Here is a 15,272-nt window from a genome sequence, read left to right on the forward strand (position 1 = left end):
AAATTCTTCCTAGCATACTGCTTGGCCTCCAAAAGAATTAATCTGGACACAATGTGCTATTATGTTTTTTTACCTTTACCATCGCTAATTAGGACAAGCAGATTGGCAAAGCATTCATAGTGTGGATTGTGGTGTATGTGAAAAAATAGAAGAAATGAACGATTGTATTCTAGCAGAAGGAAGAAGGAACAGTATTAAGATTATGCCAGATAACTGAACTACATCTGGAAAGGCAAAATTTTCCTTTTTAGCATCCTAGTGGTCGAGAACAATTAGAATCACACTGTAAACTGAGAATTCTAGGGAATAAGCATTTTACACTTCAAAAAACAGATGAGGGATTATGCTCTTAGAACAACTAGAATTGTACCGAGAAATTCTAGAAAAAGCATTCAACGTATCTAGATCAATCTCCTGACCAGAGAAGTCACCATGCAGGACATGTAAACTATGCAAACAAATGCAGTACCTTTGTGCAAATAATGGACGAACCAACACCACTGTTTTGAACTTACAAGAAAAGAACTGATAATTTAAACATGGAGTGAAACAAACAAAGCTGATGGATTGAAGCTCCCTGAGGTCAGCTCAATGGAAGAACTAAAACTTACTGGGTCAACCTAGCAGGTATTTACACCAAACAAATTGTTTTGGGTAATGGGTCACATTAAAATCTGCAGGCCTATGTCCAGGGATTATATTGGCTGCTTTGTTGACTTATTTCAGAGGTAATAAATGACTATCACAATGACTGCACATCCCAATTTAGATGGATAATAGAAGCAGCAAAAGTTCTATTTCATAATCAGTCCTTCGTCCTCCTTGAGTGCATGCATTGTATGCACAGTTCACATCAATCCTACTATCAACAAGATTCACACCAAGGGCCTTCCTTGTACTGACAGTAATACAGCCTTAGCAGGGGAATCATGTAAGTAGGGTAAATGGATCATTTTCAAAATTCCCAAATACCAGAACTTGTAGAGTTGCGCTCTCACTCGCATTACACGAGTCACCTTATGGTTAACTTGATTCATTAGAAAAAAAACACAGGACTAAATTCTTCCTAGCATACTGCTTGGCCCCTAAAAGAATTAATCAGGACACAATGTGCAATTATGCTTTTTCCCTCTACCATCGCTATTTAAGACCTGCAGATTGGCAGAAGCTCTCAGACCAAAGACAAGGGTTGTCAAATCCCATTTATGCACAAGCCATAAAGCAAGTTCCTTAGCATGTCTCTTGTGCTATTCAGGAAATTTTCAATCTCCAATCCGAGCTCCGAACACGCCAATCTAAGCCTAAAAAAACTAGCGCAGCAAAAGAGAATCTGTACCCAGATTACAACAGCAAGGGAGCAGCCCAAAAGAAAGATGCAGGACAGGGCATTTGGACATACGGATAGATCTGCAACAGAAGCACGAATCGGAGTCGTGGAGATGCCGGAAGCGCTCCCAGTCGCGTGCTCCACCGGTGGAGGCTACAGCTGCCACTGCAGTGTTCCTCTGTCTCGAAGCACTCAAGGCGGCGCGGTTAGGGAGCTGGGGGTGGGTGGGGCTTCCTCCGTCGAAGCGCTCCAGGCAGTGCGGTCAGGGTGCAGGCGGTGGGCGTGGCTTCCTCGGGCGCAGGAGCTCCAGGCGGCGTGCTCAGGGAGCTGGAGACGGGCGGAATTGCCTCCATCTAAGGGTGGGCGTTCAACGTCGCGTGCGCAGTGGCTGGGGGCGGGGCAGCGTGCGCACAGGGGGTGGGCGGCGCGGCAGGCGGGAGCTGGGAACGTGAGATTGGGAGGGAGCAAAGGGCGGCGGGACAGGAGGTGTGGGGCGGGGCAGGCGGGATTTGGGACAGAGGGGAGGGACCTAGGTTTGGGCGGGCGCCATTTGAGAGGGAGCTGGCGGCGAGCGTGATTTGGGAGAGGGAGAGGGCGGCGAGCGGGATCACTTCATTGGATTTGGGATTTGGGGGCTAGGGTTCACTGTACACGTGGGCCAGCTAGATGTAAGCTGGGCGCGGTAGCTCAATGTAAGTGGCGCGCTCGAGCTTGGCGGGGTCCACTTATTTTTTAGCGACAGACAGAGGGACGGTATACATATGTTTAGCGACAGACAGTTCAACACTAAATATGAATACATATAGCGACAGACACTAAATCGCTAAATGAGGATTTAGCGTCAAATGGTCTCTGAGTTATCTTTAGCGTCAGATCATCCATCGCCAAATATAATTTTTAGCGTCAGATGTCTGACGGGAAAGCGGTGTTGTGGTGTAGTGATTTTACCTAACATATGTTATGAACGACGTATAGGAATATGAAGTAAAGAATCAAGCCACAGAGGAGACACACGATTTAACGTGGAAAACCCCTCCGATGTGAAGGGGAAAACCACGGGCAACAGCCAGCAACAATCTCACTATCTCAAGAGTTTTGGGTTACACGCCTATGGCGGCTTACAAGAGAATCAAGTCTCCACGAAACCCTAGCAAGGGTGCCCAAGCCTCCGGCGACGGGCCACCGCTTCGCTCCATCAGAAGCCCGGCCTATATCCTGGAGTGAATTTGGAACAACTCCAACAACATATACTCCCTCTGTCCCATAAATATGGTTGTTTGGGAGCAAGGCTCTTGTACCAAGGAAGGTGGTGAAGTACCTGCATACCCCTACTATCCATGATTACAAGTGGTAAAAAAGCAGTAGTACAAGCAGCAGCAGGATTCACACTGGATGGGAGGAGCCAAGGGAGGCTGGGCGCTGGGCGCTGGCCGCTCGGTCAGTGGACATAGACAGCTACATTGGTCCTTGCAGAGCCGCATAGATATCACAACATGCTGATGACGACGTACCCGATAATGATGTATTTTGCATTGACAAAGTCGTCGCGCCACCAAAAAAAACTAATATATTGTCAAAGATAGCAAGTATAGGATCCAAGTAAAGAGTATAGAAAACTGTAATACCACACATACGGCAATGCAACATGATCTCGCAGCGTAGACAAGAAAGTGTTTTTTTTAAATGGAAGCTTTTATTAAACCAAAGAGCGGTACATCGAGTTGATATACAGACTTTGGAACACTCCCAGCCTCTGCCTGACCAAGTGGCACACAACATAAATGGAAACGAAAAAGAAAAACTAGACCGCTACCCAAATGCCTGGGAAAAGAAGACCTTCACCACCTGCTCCCACTGCTGCGAGACCACTACAACTATACCCTGCATATCCAATCGCTAGAGAATATACCAAGAACGGAGTCGGTGGGTATCTGCATAAAATAACCTACAAAGGAGAGTAATTTTTTTTTTCAAAAACAATGTCATTCCTGTGCAACCGTATAGACCACGCAATCACTCCTGCTCCCAAAAGAACTAAAGACCTCAACTCTTTCTTGACACCATATAGCCAACTACCAAACATATGCGATATACTTTGGGGTTTTGCTAAATTCAACGCTATGTGAGCAACGCTCCAGACCGATAACGCAAAACGGCAATCAATATACAAGTGCTGAATTGTCTCGTCCTCGTGACAAAAGCAACAATTTTTGTTTCTTTGCCATTTGCACTTAATTAAATTATCCTTTGTTAACAGAACACCTCTCCTGGGATACCACAAGAAAATTTTAAGCTTAAGGGGAGATTTCAATTTCCAGTCTCTTGTTAGTATTTGGTATTGGAGTTTGTATCATAGCTCTATAAAATGATTTCACCGAGAACTGACCATTTTAGTGCAAGGACCAATGAAATTCATCGTGACCTTGTGATAATTGAAAACTATCCGAATGTGTCAGCAATTGATTCCATGAAACTAGTTTTGGACCTATTAAATCTGTCCTCCAAGAGATGCTTGGAGGCGTTGAAGCGAGGACTTCTGAAGTGGATACAAATTTTTGTCTAGCAATGTTATAAAGACCCAGATACAGACGAGAAAATGTGCATGCATGCATTATTCTTACATCGGGATGTACAAATTCCATGTCAAATTATTCCAGCTAGCTCAGAATATATGTTGTGATATATATGTCGAGTCCGTTAAGGGACGTCATCCCACTGGCGATCAATTTTAGCATACGGTGAGATTCAAATAAAAAAAAATAGCATAGGTACGTGTACCTTTCGCAAAATTGTAGGCAACGTGTACCGGTAGGCTGATGGACCTGCGTTATTTTTTCACCTCAGCCTGCTCCTGGCTGGACTGGACATATCCTTTGTTTTTTTACACGGCTACCTGATACAGTGATAGGGACAGGACTGGCAACATTCTTTTTCTTTTGTTTTTTTATATATTTCGCATGGTTATCTTAGCACTATAAGGGCACGGACATACAAGTTGCCTACATTCCTTATTGTTCGTATATCTACTCCGCCGTCATTTTTTTTTTTTGCAATTCTAGCTTTTTAAGAAATCAAACAATTTAAAGTTTGACTAAAGTTATATAAAAATATACTGATAACGGTAAGACAAAATAAGTATCATTAAATTGATTACAAAATATACTTCCATAGTAAATTAAGTTAAAGATAAATATTAATACTATTTATTTACTATAAACATGGTTAAATCAAACAATTCCACCACGGTGAACCTAACCAACTCAGTTGGCTCAGTTCGCCGTTGAATACTACTTCTAATTTAATTAGTGGTGTCAAAAGTGCAATATTCATGTTTGCATATGACATTATCATAGCAATAGAACGTGGCCAACATCACATGCATAGATAACGTAAAGCGAAGACCGACAATGACATCGTCATTGGAGGTGTTCTGCAAGCTCGCACTATTTTTTCTATGCACAAAGAGAACTCCTGTGTGATTTTTCTGGCCAAACAATTCCAAAATACATAAGGGTTCGTTTGGATGTAGATATTGGAGGGGTTGGAATTGAATTGGGTTCAATACCAAAGCAGCCATGGTATTGAAATGGCCACAATTCGAATATTATTGTTTGGATGACCATTGAATTGGGTTTTGGAATCCTAGCAAGTAGCTCAAATCCGTTTCCTGTTTGGATGCAAAAGCATGGAATTGAAACGCTGGGTAGCTTGATACTGGCCATGGTGGACAGAGGTTGGCAGCGGCCACCACGGCGGGCCACGGCAGGGTGAGCTCAACCACGGCCATGGCGGGCGGATCTCGGGCTCGGCAGCCGCGGCCATGGGGGAGATCGATCCTAGCCAGGCGGCCGGATCTCAGCAGCTACGGCCATGGGGGAGCTTGGCCCTGGCCATGGGGGGCGGGCTACGGCAAGGAGAAGAAGAGGCACGCTGGCCATGGAGAAGAAGGGGCACGCCGTCCATGGAGAAGAAGGGCCCAGCCGGCCATGAACTAGAAGAGGCAGCGCCAGCCATGGAGAAGAAGGGTTGTGCTGGCGTCAGGGAAGAAGCGGCGCATAGGGCAGCGGCCTGCACATCGGGGTCGCTGGCATCGGGGTCGCGTGCGTTGGGGCACCGGGGAAGTAGCGGCGCAGTGGGGGCGCCCTCCGCGTCGGGCCCCCATGCGTCGGCGGGCGCCGGGGAAGGAGTCGGGGGCCTCCGTGGTCCGCGCGTCGGGGGCGCAACGGGGGCGTCAGGGGCTTCCGTGCGTCGGGGTGTTTCTGAATGCCGCACAATACGAAGGCCTCGGGCTCGGTATTGGAGATGATGAGGTGCAGGTATAGCCAATACTAATTGGTATTCGGTTGGAATTCCAATTCTAAATTCTTAGCCATCCAAACAGTGGAATTGGTAGGTTCACAATACCAATACCAATACCAAATCCAGAGGCCCAATATCTACATCCAAATGGGGTGTAAGATTTACATTATTGTATGGTGAGCAAGTATGCATATAATTAGTTTAAATTGGCTGTTGTACCACCTTCCAACTCCAGCTAATTTATATTTTTCTTAAACTAAAACTTAATATTGAACATGTGCTTTATTAAGAAACTTTGGATTTTACCTCACATATACTCCCTCTGTCCCATAAGTATGGTTGTTTGGGAGCAAGGCTCTTGTACCAAGGAAGGTGGTGAAGTACCTGCATACCCCTACTATCCATGATTACAATTGGTAAAAAAGTAGTAGTACAAGCAGCAGCAGCAGGATTCCCACTGGATGGGAGGAGCCAAGGGAGGCTGGCCGCTGGCCGCTCGGTCAGTGCAGTGCAGTTTCCACTTCCACGCATCCAGTGTATCTGTAATGGATGGCATGAAAATGAAATGGTCGGTCCCTCTTCCTCTAACGCCGCTGATGGATGTCCACGCGCTCGATGCACCTGGCCTCGTGCCGCGGCTATCCCTGCTTCTTTCAGGGACGAGGCTGCGGGCGTCGCGCCGGGAGGTTCCTCCGTGGATGTGATGGCGATGCTCGCCACGTCAGGCAGGCATTTGGCCTGCAGCAAGTTCCAAAAATAATGTGGTATCAATCTCAGCAATAGCTTCCACTCACGCGCCCGCCTGCCTAGATTCATTTGAAGGGCCAAATGACCGTGAGCCATTCATCTGTTCCGATCGGACGGTTACAATCACCTAGGAGGTAATAGATGAAATATATATTTATTTAATTTCTTATTTGGTAAAATATGATACATAAGGGAAGTTTAGATATGGAAAATCTTTTTTTTTCTAGATTTCATTGCTACATGCGTGATCCACTGATATAGTAAATCCTTTTGACTTTGTAACCTTGGACCTGATATATTTTGACTATCATGTAATTTTCTATGTGACCTGACACTTGATCTTAATGTGATATGATTTGCATGTGTACATGATTAGTGTGTGTACATCATTAGCGTGCATGTACATAGTTATTAGCGTGTCAGGTGAGCGGGTAATTGATGTGAGACTAGATTGTCAGACTAGTCCATACCGGTAGCAATTACAGAATATCATTTTTTGGAAATCTCCACGGAAAAGGAAGGAAGGCCACGAGGCTTCTGTCTCCGCGACGATTAGGGGGATGCGGCAAGATTTTTTCCCCCCATGTTAATTAAGTAATTAATTAATTCAAAAATCCAAAATTTCAAGGGCTCAGATTTATCAGAAGTATTACCTCAATACCTTAGCATTGCCCTAATTTGAAATGCTCAGCAAGACATGACTAGTCCCACTACCTGAGAGAAGCTCTTCAGCAATCGCAAGACGGTCCTTGTCATTAGCTGTGCTGACAACAAGCGCTGGAAGCCCTTCTGGTCTGACAGTTTCTTTCATTTCTTATAGGCCTTTGCAGATGCCCCATATGTGCTGAGACATAGTTCAAGCATCAGCGACTGACCCTACTAAGAAGAGGAGGGACGTCTTATAGCAGAGGTTAACCTTCATCGATGAGTACAGTGGATGCGCCCCGATCGAGTACTGAAGCTTCCTCTGCTGTCAGAAACTGGCTCCTCCCAGGAAGTTGAGTCTTTCTCGCGCGGGTGGTTGCTCCGGCGATGCCATGGCGATGCTCGCCCCGTCAGTAGCACAACGTCAGGCGTTTAACCTGCAGCAAGTTTCAGAGAAAATGTGGCATTCACTTCTGCATTAACTTTCAATCATGCACCGGCAGAACCAAATTTCAAATGTTCAGCAAGGGATGACTAGACCTACGAGGCTACGACTACCTGAGACAAACTGCTCAGCAAACGCAAAAGATGCTCCTTGTCATTAGCCATTCCAACAAGCGCTAGAGCCCCTTCTGGCCTGTCTGACAGTTTGTATCAAGTCTGATAATGCCTTTGCAGATGCCTTAGTGCTAGTTAGTATGGGCTGCCGGGCTGGGACATAGTTCAAGCATCAGCGACTGACTGGCACAACTGCAAGGGAAGGATATGTCAAGACCAGGTTACAGCGAGGTTAACCTCCATCGATCGATGAATACAGTGGATGTGCCATCGAGCCCGAGTACTGAGGCTTCCTCTGCTGTGACTGAGAAACTGGCTCCTCCCAAGAAGTTGGGTCTCCTCTAAGTCGGCTTGGATCCAAGCGTCAGAGATATCCCAGCATGCTTTACTTACCGAACCCGTGCAATAGAGGGGGGAAAAACACATCAGCGAATGCGTGTGATAAAGGAAAAACAGACAAATGAATGAAGAAACAGAGAAAGGAAGGATCAAATGTTCAGCCTTCTAATATTTCAGCCTCATTCATGATCAATCTTAACTCTGGAGAAATGTCACTTCGATGAAACTGGATGGATGGACTGTCAGCAAATTGGCTTGGAAGTATGTTACCTTGACTAAGTACAGAGACCGAGAGCTGCGCAAGCAGTTGTGATAGCGTTCTGACGCTGATGACCTCCAGCAGCTGCAGGTATACATCATCCAGTTCAACAGGCTGAAAAGGAAAGTTTGCGCTGGAAGATTTGAAAAAACAGATGGGAGCCTATCACATTCAGACTATAAGTAGGTTAAGTCGCGATGAAATTCGCCAATGGTACATCATTTGAAAACTTGATGCTGATGTAACAGCGTTGATATGGCTTTCCATTATCCCAATCTATGCATGTTGTAAAGCTCTTGATGCCAGGATCACAAGCAGATACCGCAGGAGATCGCATCAAGAATGCCCTGTCACAAATAATTTTCTCAATATCTTCTGGAAATGGTCTACCCATCACAACCTGAGAAAAAATTGTTTGATATCCAGGTTACATGTTGTCTAGCTAGGAAAGAAACCAAGACAGAACAGAAAAGCCCAATCGTAGTATCCTCATTTGAATCATGTATGCTAAGCTAAGAAATTCATATATGCGTGGAGTAAAGATTTTAGAACAAAATTCCAGCACAAATTCTAATGATTGGAAAGGATTGAAGAAACTAAATGAGAGGAAACTGGAAGAAATGATTGAACAAAATTCCAGCACAAATTTGTAATACTGCAGCAGTGTTGCTCCTTGCGTACAGTGCAATGTGACAAGGTAAAATGCCATTGATCAGATAATAACAAGGTAAAGTGGTACCCAGTGCAGAGAGCTCCCGCTCTGTGCGGGATCTGGGGAAGGGTGTCAGTGGAAAGTCTTACCCTTGCTTGTGCAATGCGAGAAGACCGCGACTCGAACCCGGGGCCTTCCGATCATAGGCGGTAAGACTCTACCACTTGCACCAGGCCCGCCCTTCACATTTAGCAAAAGAATTTGAGCTACTTCACATTTAGCAACGAACATGGGTGATCCTTAGGGGGAACTTTTTGGTGAAAAGTAATGCAAAAAAAAAAGGAAGTGTTTGTTACCTTGGATTAGTATCGGAACTTAACTATCGGTATTGTTCCTTGCAGCTTCTGGCATTGCTTCTGTAGCTTCTCGTTGCTTTCCGTGACATCTAATATTTGAAGTGAACTCGGGAGGCTGCCCTCATGCAGCGACCTGATAGCAGGACATTCGCGGATCGATAATATCTTCAGTGAACTTGGAAGCCTTTCCTTTGGTAGCGACCGGAAGGCATGGCAACAAATTATGTGTAGTTCTGTCAGCGAGCTTGGGAGGGTGCCCTTGGGCAGCGACCGGATGGCATCACAGCCCAGGATATATAATTCCATTCCACCAGTGAACTTGGATGGACCCACAGTAGTAGATCCTGCAGCCTAGAGTAGCCACAATTTGAAGAACCTGTAGGGAAGTGAGCATCTGCAGGGCCTCTGGGACATCAAGTAAGTTGTGCGCTCCCCTGATTTCTAATTTCTATGCTGACTTAGACCCCCACGATCAGTTAGGACCAATCTGGTCAGATTTGTGAGAGGAGCCAGTGTAAGCATAGCATCCTTCACACCACCAAGCTGGAGGGACTGCAGGGAGGTCGGGAAAGGGCAGTAAAACGAGGGGAGCGAACTGGAGGATAGAAGCATGGGGCAATCCCATATACTCAGTGATCTGAGAGAGCTCTGATTTTGGAGCAACTCCTTTAATTGGAGGGGCAAAGGCAGCTGTCCTCCTGCTGCAGCTTCTATTTCCTCGACTCCACCTGCCTGCTTGTTATCACACCTCCGTAGTTCCAACGTTGAGAGGTTGGGGAAATAAGATATTAGATCTGCCAATTCCTTCACAGTGGCACCACAATCAAATATCCTGAGCCGTTCAACTAGAAACTCGAATGGGGAATCGTTCCCAGCTTCAGTCGGCCACAAGACATTACTACAGTGACTTATCCTCAGGCTCATCAGAGAATTTAGCAGTTGCAGGTGATTTAGAGGCACATGTGGGCATTTACTGATCTCAAACTCCTCTATTTCACGCAGATTAGTAAATGCCAATAAATGGCAGCTCTGTAAGTTCGGAACAATCCTTAACAGTGAGTACCTCTAGCTTAGAGAAAGGGCTATCTGCACTCCATTTATTCAGAGTCGATATGTTGACAAGTTCTAGCCTTTTTCAGATTCTGAAAGATTGGGCCTGCGATGCTTGGAAGACTTTTCCAGGCTACACCTTTGAGACAAAGGCATTCCAAATTCTTAGCAGAGTGGTCTGAACATAGCCAAGTTGGGTATGTGTGACCTCCATGTCCTCTAATGCACACTTCTTGAAGATTATTGTGTGGCTTAAGGCATTCAAGAACATCTTGTTCCTTTTTTGGATCCCTATGAGACTGGTTTTCATCGCAACCTAATATTAATCGATTTAAGTGTTGCAAGTGGACTAATTTTAATTCTTCCAGTTCTGTTGTACCACCCACCTTTTCAAGATTACAAATCGTCAATGACCCTTGGAGCTGTATCAATTTCCCCAATTGGTTCAATTCAAAACCTTGTTTTTCTCTTTTGACCTCAAATCTCCTTAGCCCTTGTATAGATGTAAGCTTCATAACCTCCAAAATTCCACAACGATAAGAGTCATCTCCCACAAGAAAATGACGAATGTTCACTAGGTTGCTCATATCTCTTGTAGAAGAGCAGATCTCTTCTTCTTCCATATCAGGAAAAGTGTCGCATTCTTTTATATCTAGGACCAACAAGTTATAAAATCTTGATATACTACCAAATAGACTTCTTAAATTGAATACATAACCCTTTATCCTTAAGTAACGAAGATGGACAAGTTGTGAGAAACTATGCAACAGAATCTCCACATCATACAGTGGACCAGATAAGAAAATAAACTCGACCTGCGGGGGGTATGACGGCCCCGGGTTTTTCCCTTTAAGAAAAAGATCTTCTCACACAGATCGAGAAAACCCCCGAACCCCCGCCCCCATCCTGACGCAGTGGTACCGTAACCCTGTGAGAACCGGGCCGGGGCCTAACTGCACTTTGGCACCTGGGGGCGGGCGAGGGGATTTTTTTAACCTCAGCCTGAAATTCGCTCCCACGGGGAGTCGAACTCAGGACCTGAGGAGTGCCGCCGGATCACCTAACCGCTTGGACTAGGCACCCTTTGGCACCAGATAAGAAAATGACACGAAGGGTTTTTGCATCCCGAAACATACCACTAAATATCTTGCAAAAGCTTCCATGGTGATCTCCAAATAACATCAAGGTATGTAGGTTTCTAGCTTTCAATCTTTTACCAAGTGTATCAAGGCCTTTCTTACAATTTTCAAAGGTTGCTTTGTCCTGGACATCTGAATTATTTATGATGATGGACATGTGATGTATAGATGCAGGAATTTGTATTGACCACACATTAGACCCTTGTACGCTAATACATTCATGTACTGAAACATTTTTTGCCAAGTCATGGAGTAGATCATGTATAACATAATAAGTGCTGCCATCCTCTTTTTTTTTCTTCATGGAAGAAGCCATGATTAACCAAGTTTCTTAAATAACCTAGTCCAATATCTTCAATTCTCTTGTTTTGATCATCAGGGCCTAACAACCCTAGTCCTATCCACAAGTGGATTAACTCTTCCCTTCCAAATTCATAATCTTCAGGGAACATGGCACAGTGGGAAGAACATTGTTGTATATGGAAAGGAAGATAGTTGTAGCTAAGCTTTAATGCTGGCATAATATCGTCCTCATTGGCTTGATATTCCCATTCTTTACTCTCAAGTACTCTTCTCCAATGTTCTAGGGTAAGTTCAATTTTTAGTAATCTACCAACAGTTTTTTACTGCAAGAGGGAAATCTTTCAACCTCTTCACTATTTCCCATCCAACACCATGCAAATTAGTATGCCCTTCCCATGTTTCCCGATCACCAAACACACATGCTTTGAAGAAACGCATACATTCTTCATCATTTAAGTGTTCCAATCTTATTGGACAGCCTACTGTTGTAACCATTTGTGCTACCTTCGGAATTCTTGTTGTGACTATTACCATGTTACCCTTTGTTTGTACTTTCTTAAATGGGGCTGGTAGTTTTTTCCATTCATCTTCGTGATCTGTCCACATGTCATCAAAGACAAGCAAGAACCGTTTGGCTTGCAACCTTTTTTCTATCAGATCTTCAGCACTTTCATTCCCATTTTCATTGTCAAGTTTAGGGATTTGTTTTGCGATTCCTACTTGCACTGAAATTCTGAGAGACGCATACCCATACCTGGACATGTAAGTGGCTCTTCACGTCTTCATTTATGTGTTGTGTGAATGTTGTGTTCCCAAGACCCCCTGGACCAACAACTGAGGGCACAGTGAGATCGTCATTGGCACAATATTTAGATGTTGTTCCATCTATGATGTCATTTTTCAGTTTATCCCCCCCATACAACTTTGGCTCTATAATCTGTGGGGTCGTATTTCTGGTGGTTTGACTGAGAGCAGTGCCTTGTTGGGCTGAGGTGCCAGTGGAGGCTATGGTTCCCTGCAGCTCTAGATCGAGAATTGTAGAGACCTTGGCACATAACGGCTTAAGCTGCTCAACTATTTGGAGATTGCCACCCGGTCAAACTTGAGCTTTGGCTTTTTAAAATGCTGGCATACCACAGAAGCACAGGAGCATGAGGGTAGCTTGAGCTTACGGACAACGGCCCTACTTGTTAGTACGTAGCAGCTATGGATCGGAGTACTGTAATTAGCTCAGTATTGTTTGCTCTGCAAAAGCAAGGTCAAAGCAAATGAAAATGCTTACGTGCGCAGAGGATGGAGAACGTCCCTGCCGCGGTGCGGTCGTCACGGAGTTGGAGCGCCTAGAAGCTGCACCGGGAGTTTGGAAGTGGTGAATGTGCATGTAATGGAAGTTTGGAAGTGTTGCGAGGATGGGGTTGAGAACCGAGCTATGTGCACCTCAATGCAAGGTTTTGAACTCTTGATACAGTATATATTTATATAAACCAACTAGCCGGGTTGAGTATCTGTATCTCGTAAGACGTAATTAAGTGCCACTAGTTTAGCACAGGAAACTAGAGACAAGGCTTGTCTTAAGATACCGTGCCCAAGTTAACTACACTACACCTATGGTTGTAGGAGTACTACTAATTAATCCCAACAATACCTGAGAATGGACGGGCATCCATGTCCAAATCAACGACATTCATACAACATCCAATTTAAGAATGTCGGGCCTCGTGCTCGACGGGGAGAAGTTGCAGAAACCCGTCACGCACATGTACGCTAGTGTCCATCTAGTCCAATGGGTTTTGGATTTTTATCTCTAGATGCCCAATTATCCAATGCTAATTTTGAACCTCACCTCCAGATATGTCCAAGGTCCAAATAAATCCAGTCCAAAAGAATCCACGAAGAAAAACTCTAGATGATCGTGGTCCGTTCCCAGGTGTAATCCCAACCCAACAAAATTCACTAATGTCAGTGGCACCAGCAGCTAGCAAGAAATGAAAAAATGCCCAACCTTTACTGATTCATACCTTGCTTGGCCCCTGGACTCGGAGGCGGATGGCCTCGCCGGCGGCAGCCGAGGCCGGAGCCCGGAGCAGGGGCTTGGACGGGGAGAGCGGCGAAGGGAGGCGCAGCAGCGACGCCATGTGTGGGATTTGCTGTGCCCCCGCGCCTGCCACCCTGCCGGCTGCCCTACGCCCCGGCCCCGCCCGTAGACTCGCCTCTGCCTGCGACCTGTGGCCTGCCTCTTGCCGTCGTGCACGGTCGCGCCGCCGCTTCCCCGGCGGGCGGCGGGAATTGGGGGAACTGCGAGTGAGCTGAGCCGTGACCGTGAGCGGGTGCGAGGCGGCCGGAGCTGTGGGCTTGCTTGGGCATATTGGCCCGCCACACAATACAACCTAAAAAAGACAAGAGTTATTTTGCACCCTTATATTAAATAAAAAAAAACTATATTTGCAAGTCCCATTTTCCTCCCTTGCCAATAAAACTGGATTTTAGCCTCTCAGCAGTTCGCTGATAGTTCAGGGGTAAATCGGATCACACATAATTTTTTCAGAAAAAAATCTAAATATTTTCTACAAAAAAAATATATGCAATTATAAATCCTAAATTGTATTTTTTATAAAATTCATAGAACATTTTTTTAGCTCGAAAAAAATAAAACCCACTTTGATGATGTTTGCTAAAATCATGCCCTATCTTATGGTGCGCAGCTTGAGTTATTTGAATATTCTATGGTCTCTTTTTGATGTTTTTATTCCCTTGTAAATGCTCTCGGTATCTATTATAGAAGAATATTCAAATAACTCCAAGCTACTCAAGAAGACAGAGCATGGTTTACCGAAAAATCTAAAACTGATTCCACATAATTTTATGGGATTTAAATAGATTTTAGGATTTTATAGTTTGCATCAAAAAAATAAAATATATATAATATGCCATTGGGTTATTAGTGTAGTTCAATTTATCCGCTCACGGCTGACTAGGCACCATGTAGATTAAAACCAACGTCTAAAGCACCTAAGGTGAGAGGGGACCAAAATCCGGTTTACATTTTTTTTTTTTTTTTGAAAAAACTTCAGACTCAGTTATCCGGTTTACATATGAATGGGTCAAAATTGGATTATGCGAATAGTTGATTGAGGAGTTAAAAGAAACTTCTTGTTTTTTTATAACAACGAGCACTTTGAGGCCTGGCGGAGGCCCAATTATGGTTGATTAATGGAAATTGCAACAACATATTCCTACTACTATCTATATTACAGAAAGAATATATCAACCGCTGCCACCTGCCCACGCACCATGGGTCGACTACTCGACTGTGGATCACTTTTAATACGTTTACACAAGATTCCTGATTGTGTTTTTTTTTAACTTAGGGTGTTTATTTAATTTAGAGTCTGTTTGGCACAGCTTAATAAGCTATTGTAAGCTATTTTTTTAATAAACAATCTTTTTTCATAACAGCTTCGCGGGAGAAGCTCCTTTTTTAAGTTCTCGTAAAGGAATAGAGAGGTAAAGCTGGAAAAATAGCTATTTCTCGTTAGGACCGCCTGAGGTCGTCCATCGTTGCAACTCGCAAGTCATCGTCACGTGTTCTCCGGGCGGG

General features: G+C 44.7%; 2 protein-coding genes and 1 pseudogene across 2 annotated transcripts; all 3 read right to left on the minus strand.

Moving 5' to 3' along the window:
- Positions 1–5,900: 5,900 nt before the first annotated feature.
- LOC136508638 (uncharacterized) lies at positions 5,901–14,042 on the minus strand. The gene is made up of 2 exons (XM_066503371.1): positions 13,693–14,042; positions 5,901–6,364 (listed from the first exon to the last, which is right to left on the minus strand). Exons 1-2 carry the CDS (start codon positions 13,807–13,809, stop codon positions 5,912–5,914), a joined length of 570 nt encoding a protein of 189 aa, XP_066359468.1. The 5' UTR covers positions 13,810–14,042; the 3' UTR covers positions 5,901–5,911.
- LOC136509400 (uncharacterized) lies at positions 6,376–10,446 on the minus strand. Its single transcript, XM_066504210.1, has 8 exons — positions 10,441–10,446; positions 9,183–10,247; positions 8,976–9,066; positions 8,186–8,574; positions 7,814–7,959; positions 7,577–7,729; positions 7,290–7,455; positions 6,376–7,217 (listed from the first exon to the last, which is right to left on the minus strand). The coding sequence occupies exons 1-2, from the start codon at positions 10,444–10,446 to the stop codon at positions 9,624–9,626; spliced, it is 630 nt and encodes a 209-aa protein (XP_066360307.1). The 3' UTR covers positions 6,376–7,217; positions 7,290–7,455; positions 7,577–7,729; positions 7,814–7,959; positions 8,186–8,574; positions 8,976–9,066; positions 9,183–9,623.
- LOC136508637 (disease resistance protein RGA2-like) lies at positions 10,971–12,579 on the minus strand (annotated as a pseudogene).
- Positions 14,043–15,272: the final 1,230 nt, after the last annotated feature.

The sequence above is a fragment of the Miscanthus floridulus genome, chromosome 15 (assembly GCF_019320115.1).
Source record: "Miscanthus floridulus cultivar M001 chromosome 15, ASM1932011v1, whole genome shotgun sequence".
Lineage (NCBI taxonomy): Eukaryota > Viridiplantae > Streptophyta > Magnoliopsida > Poales > Poaceae > Miscanthus > Miscanthus floridulus.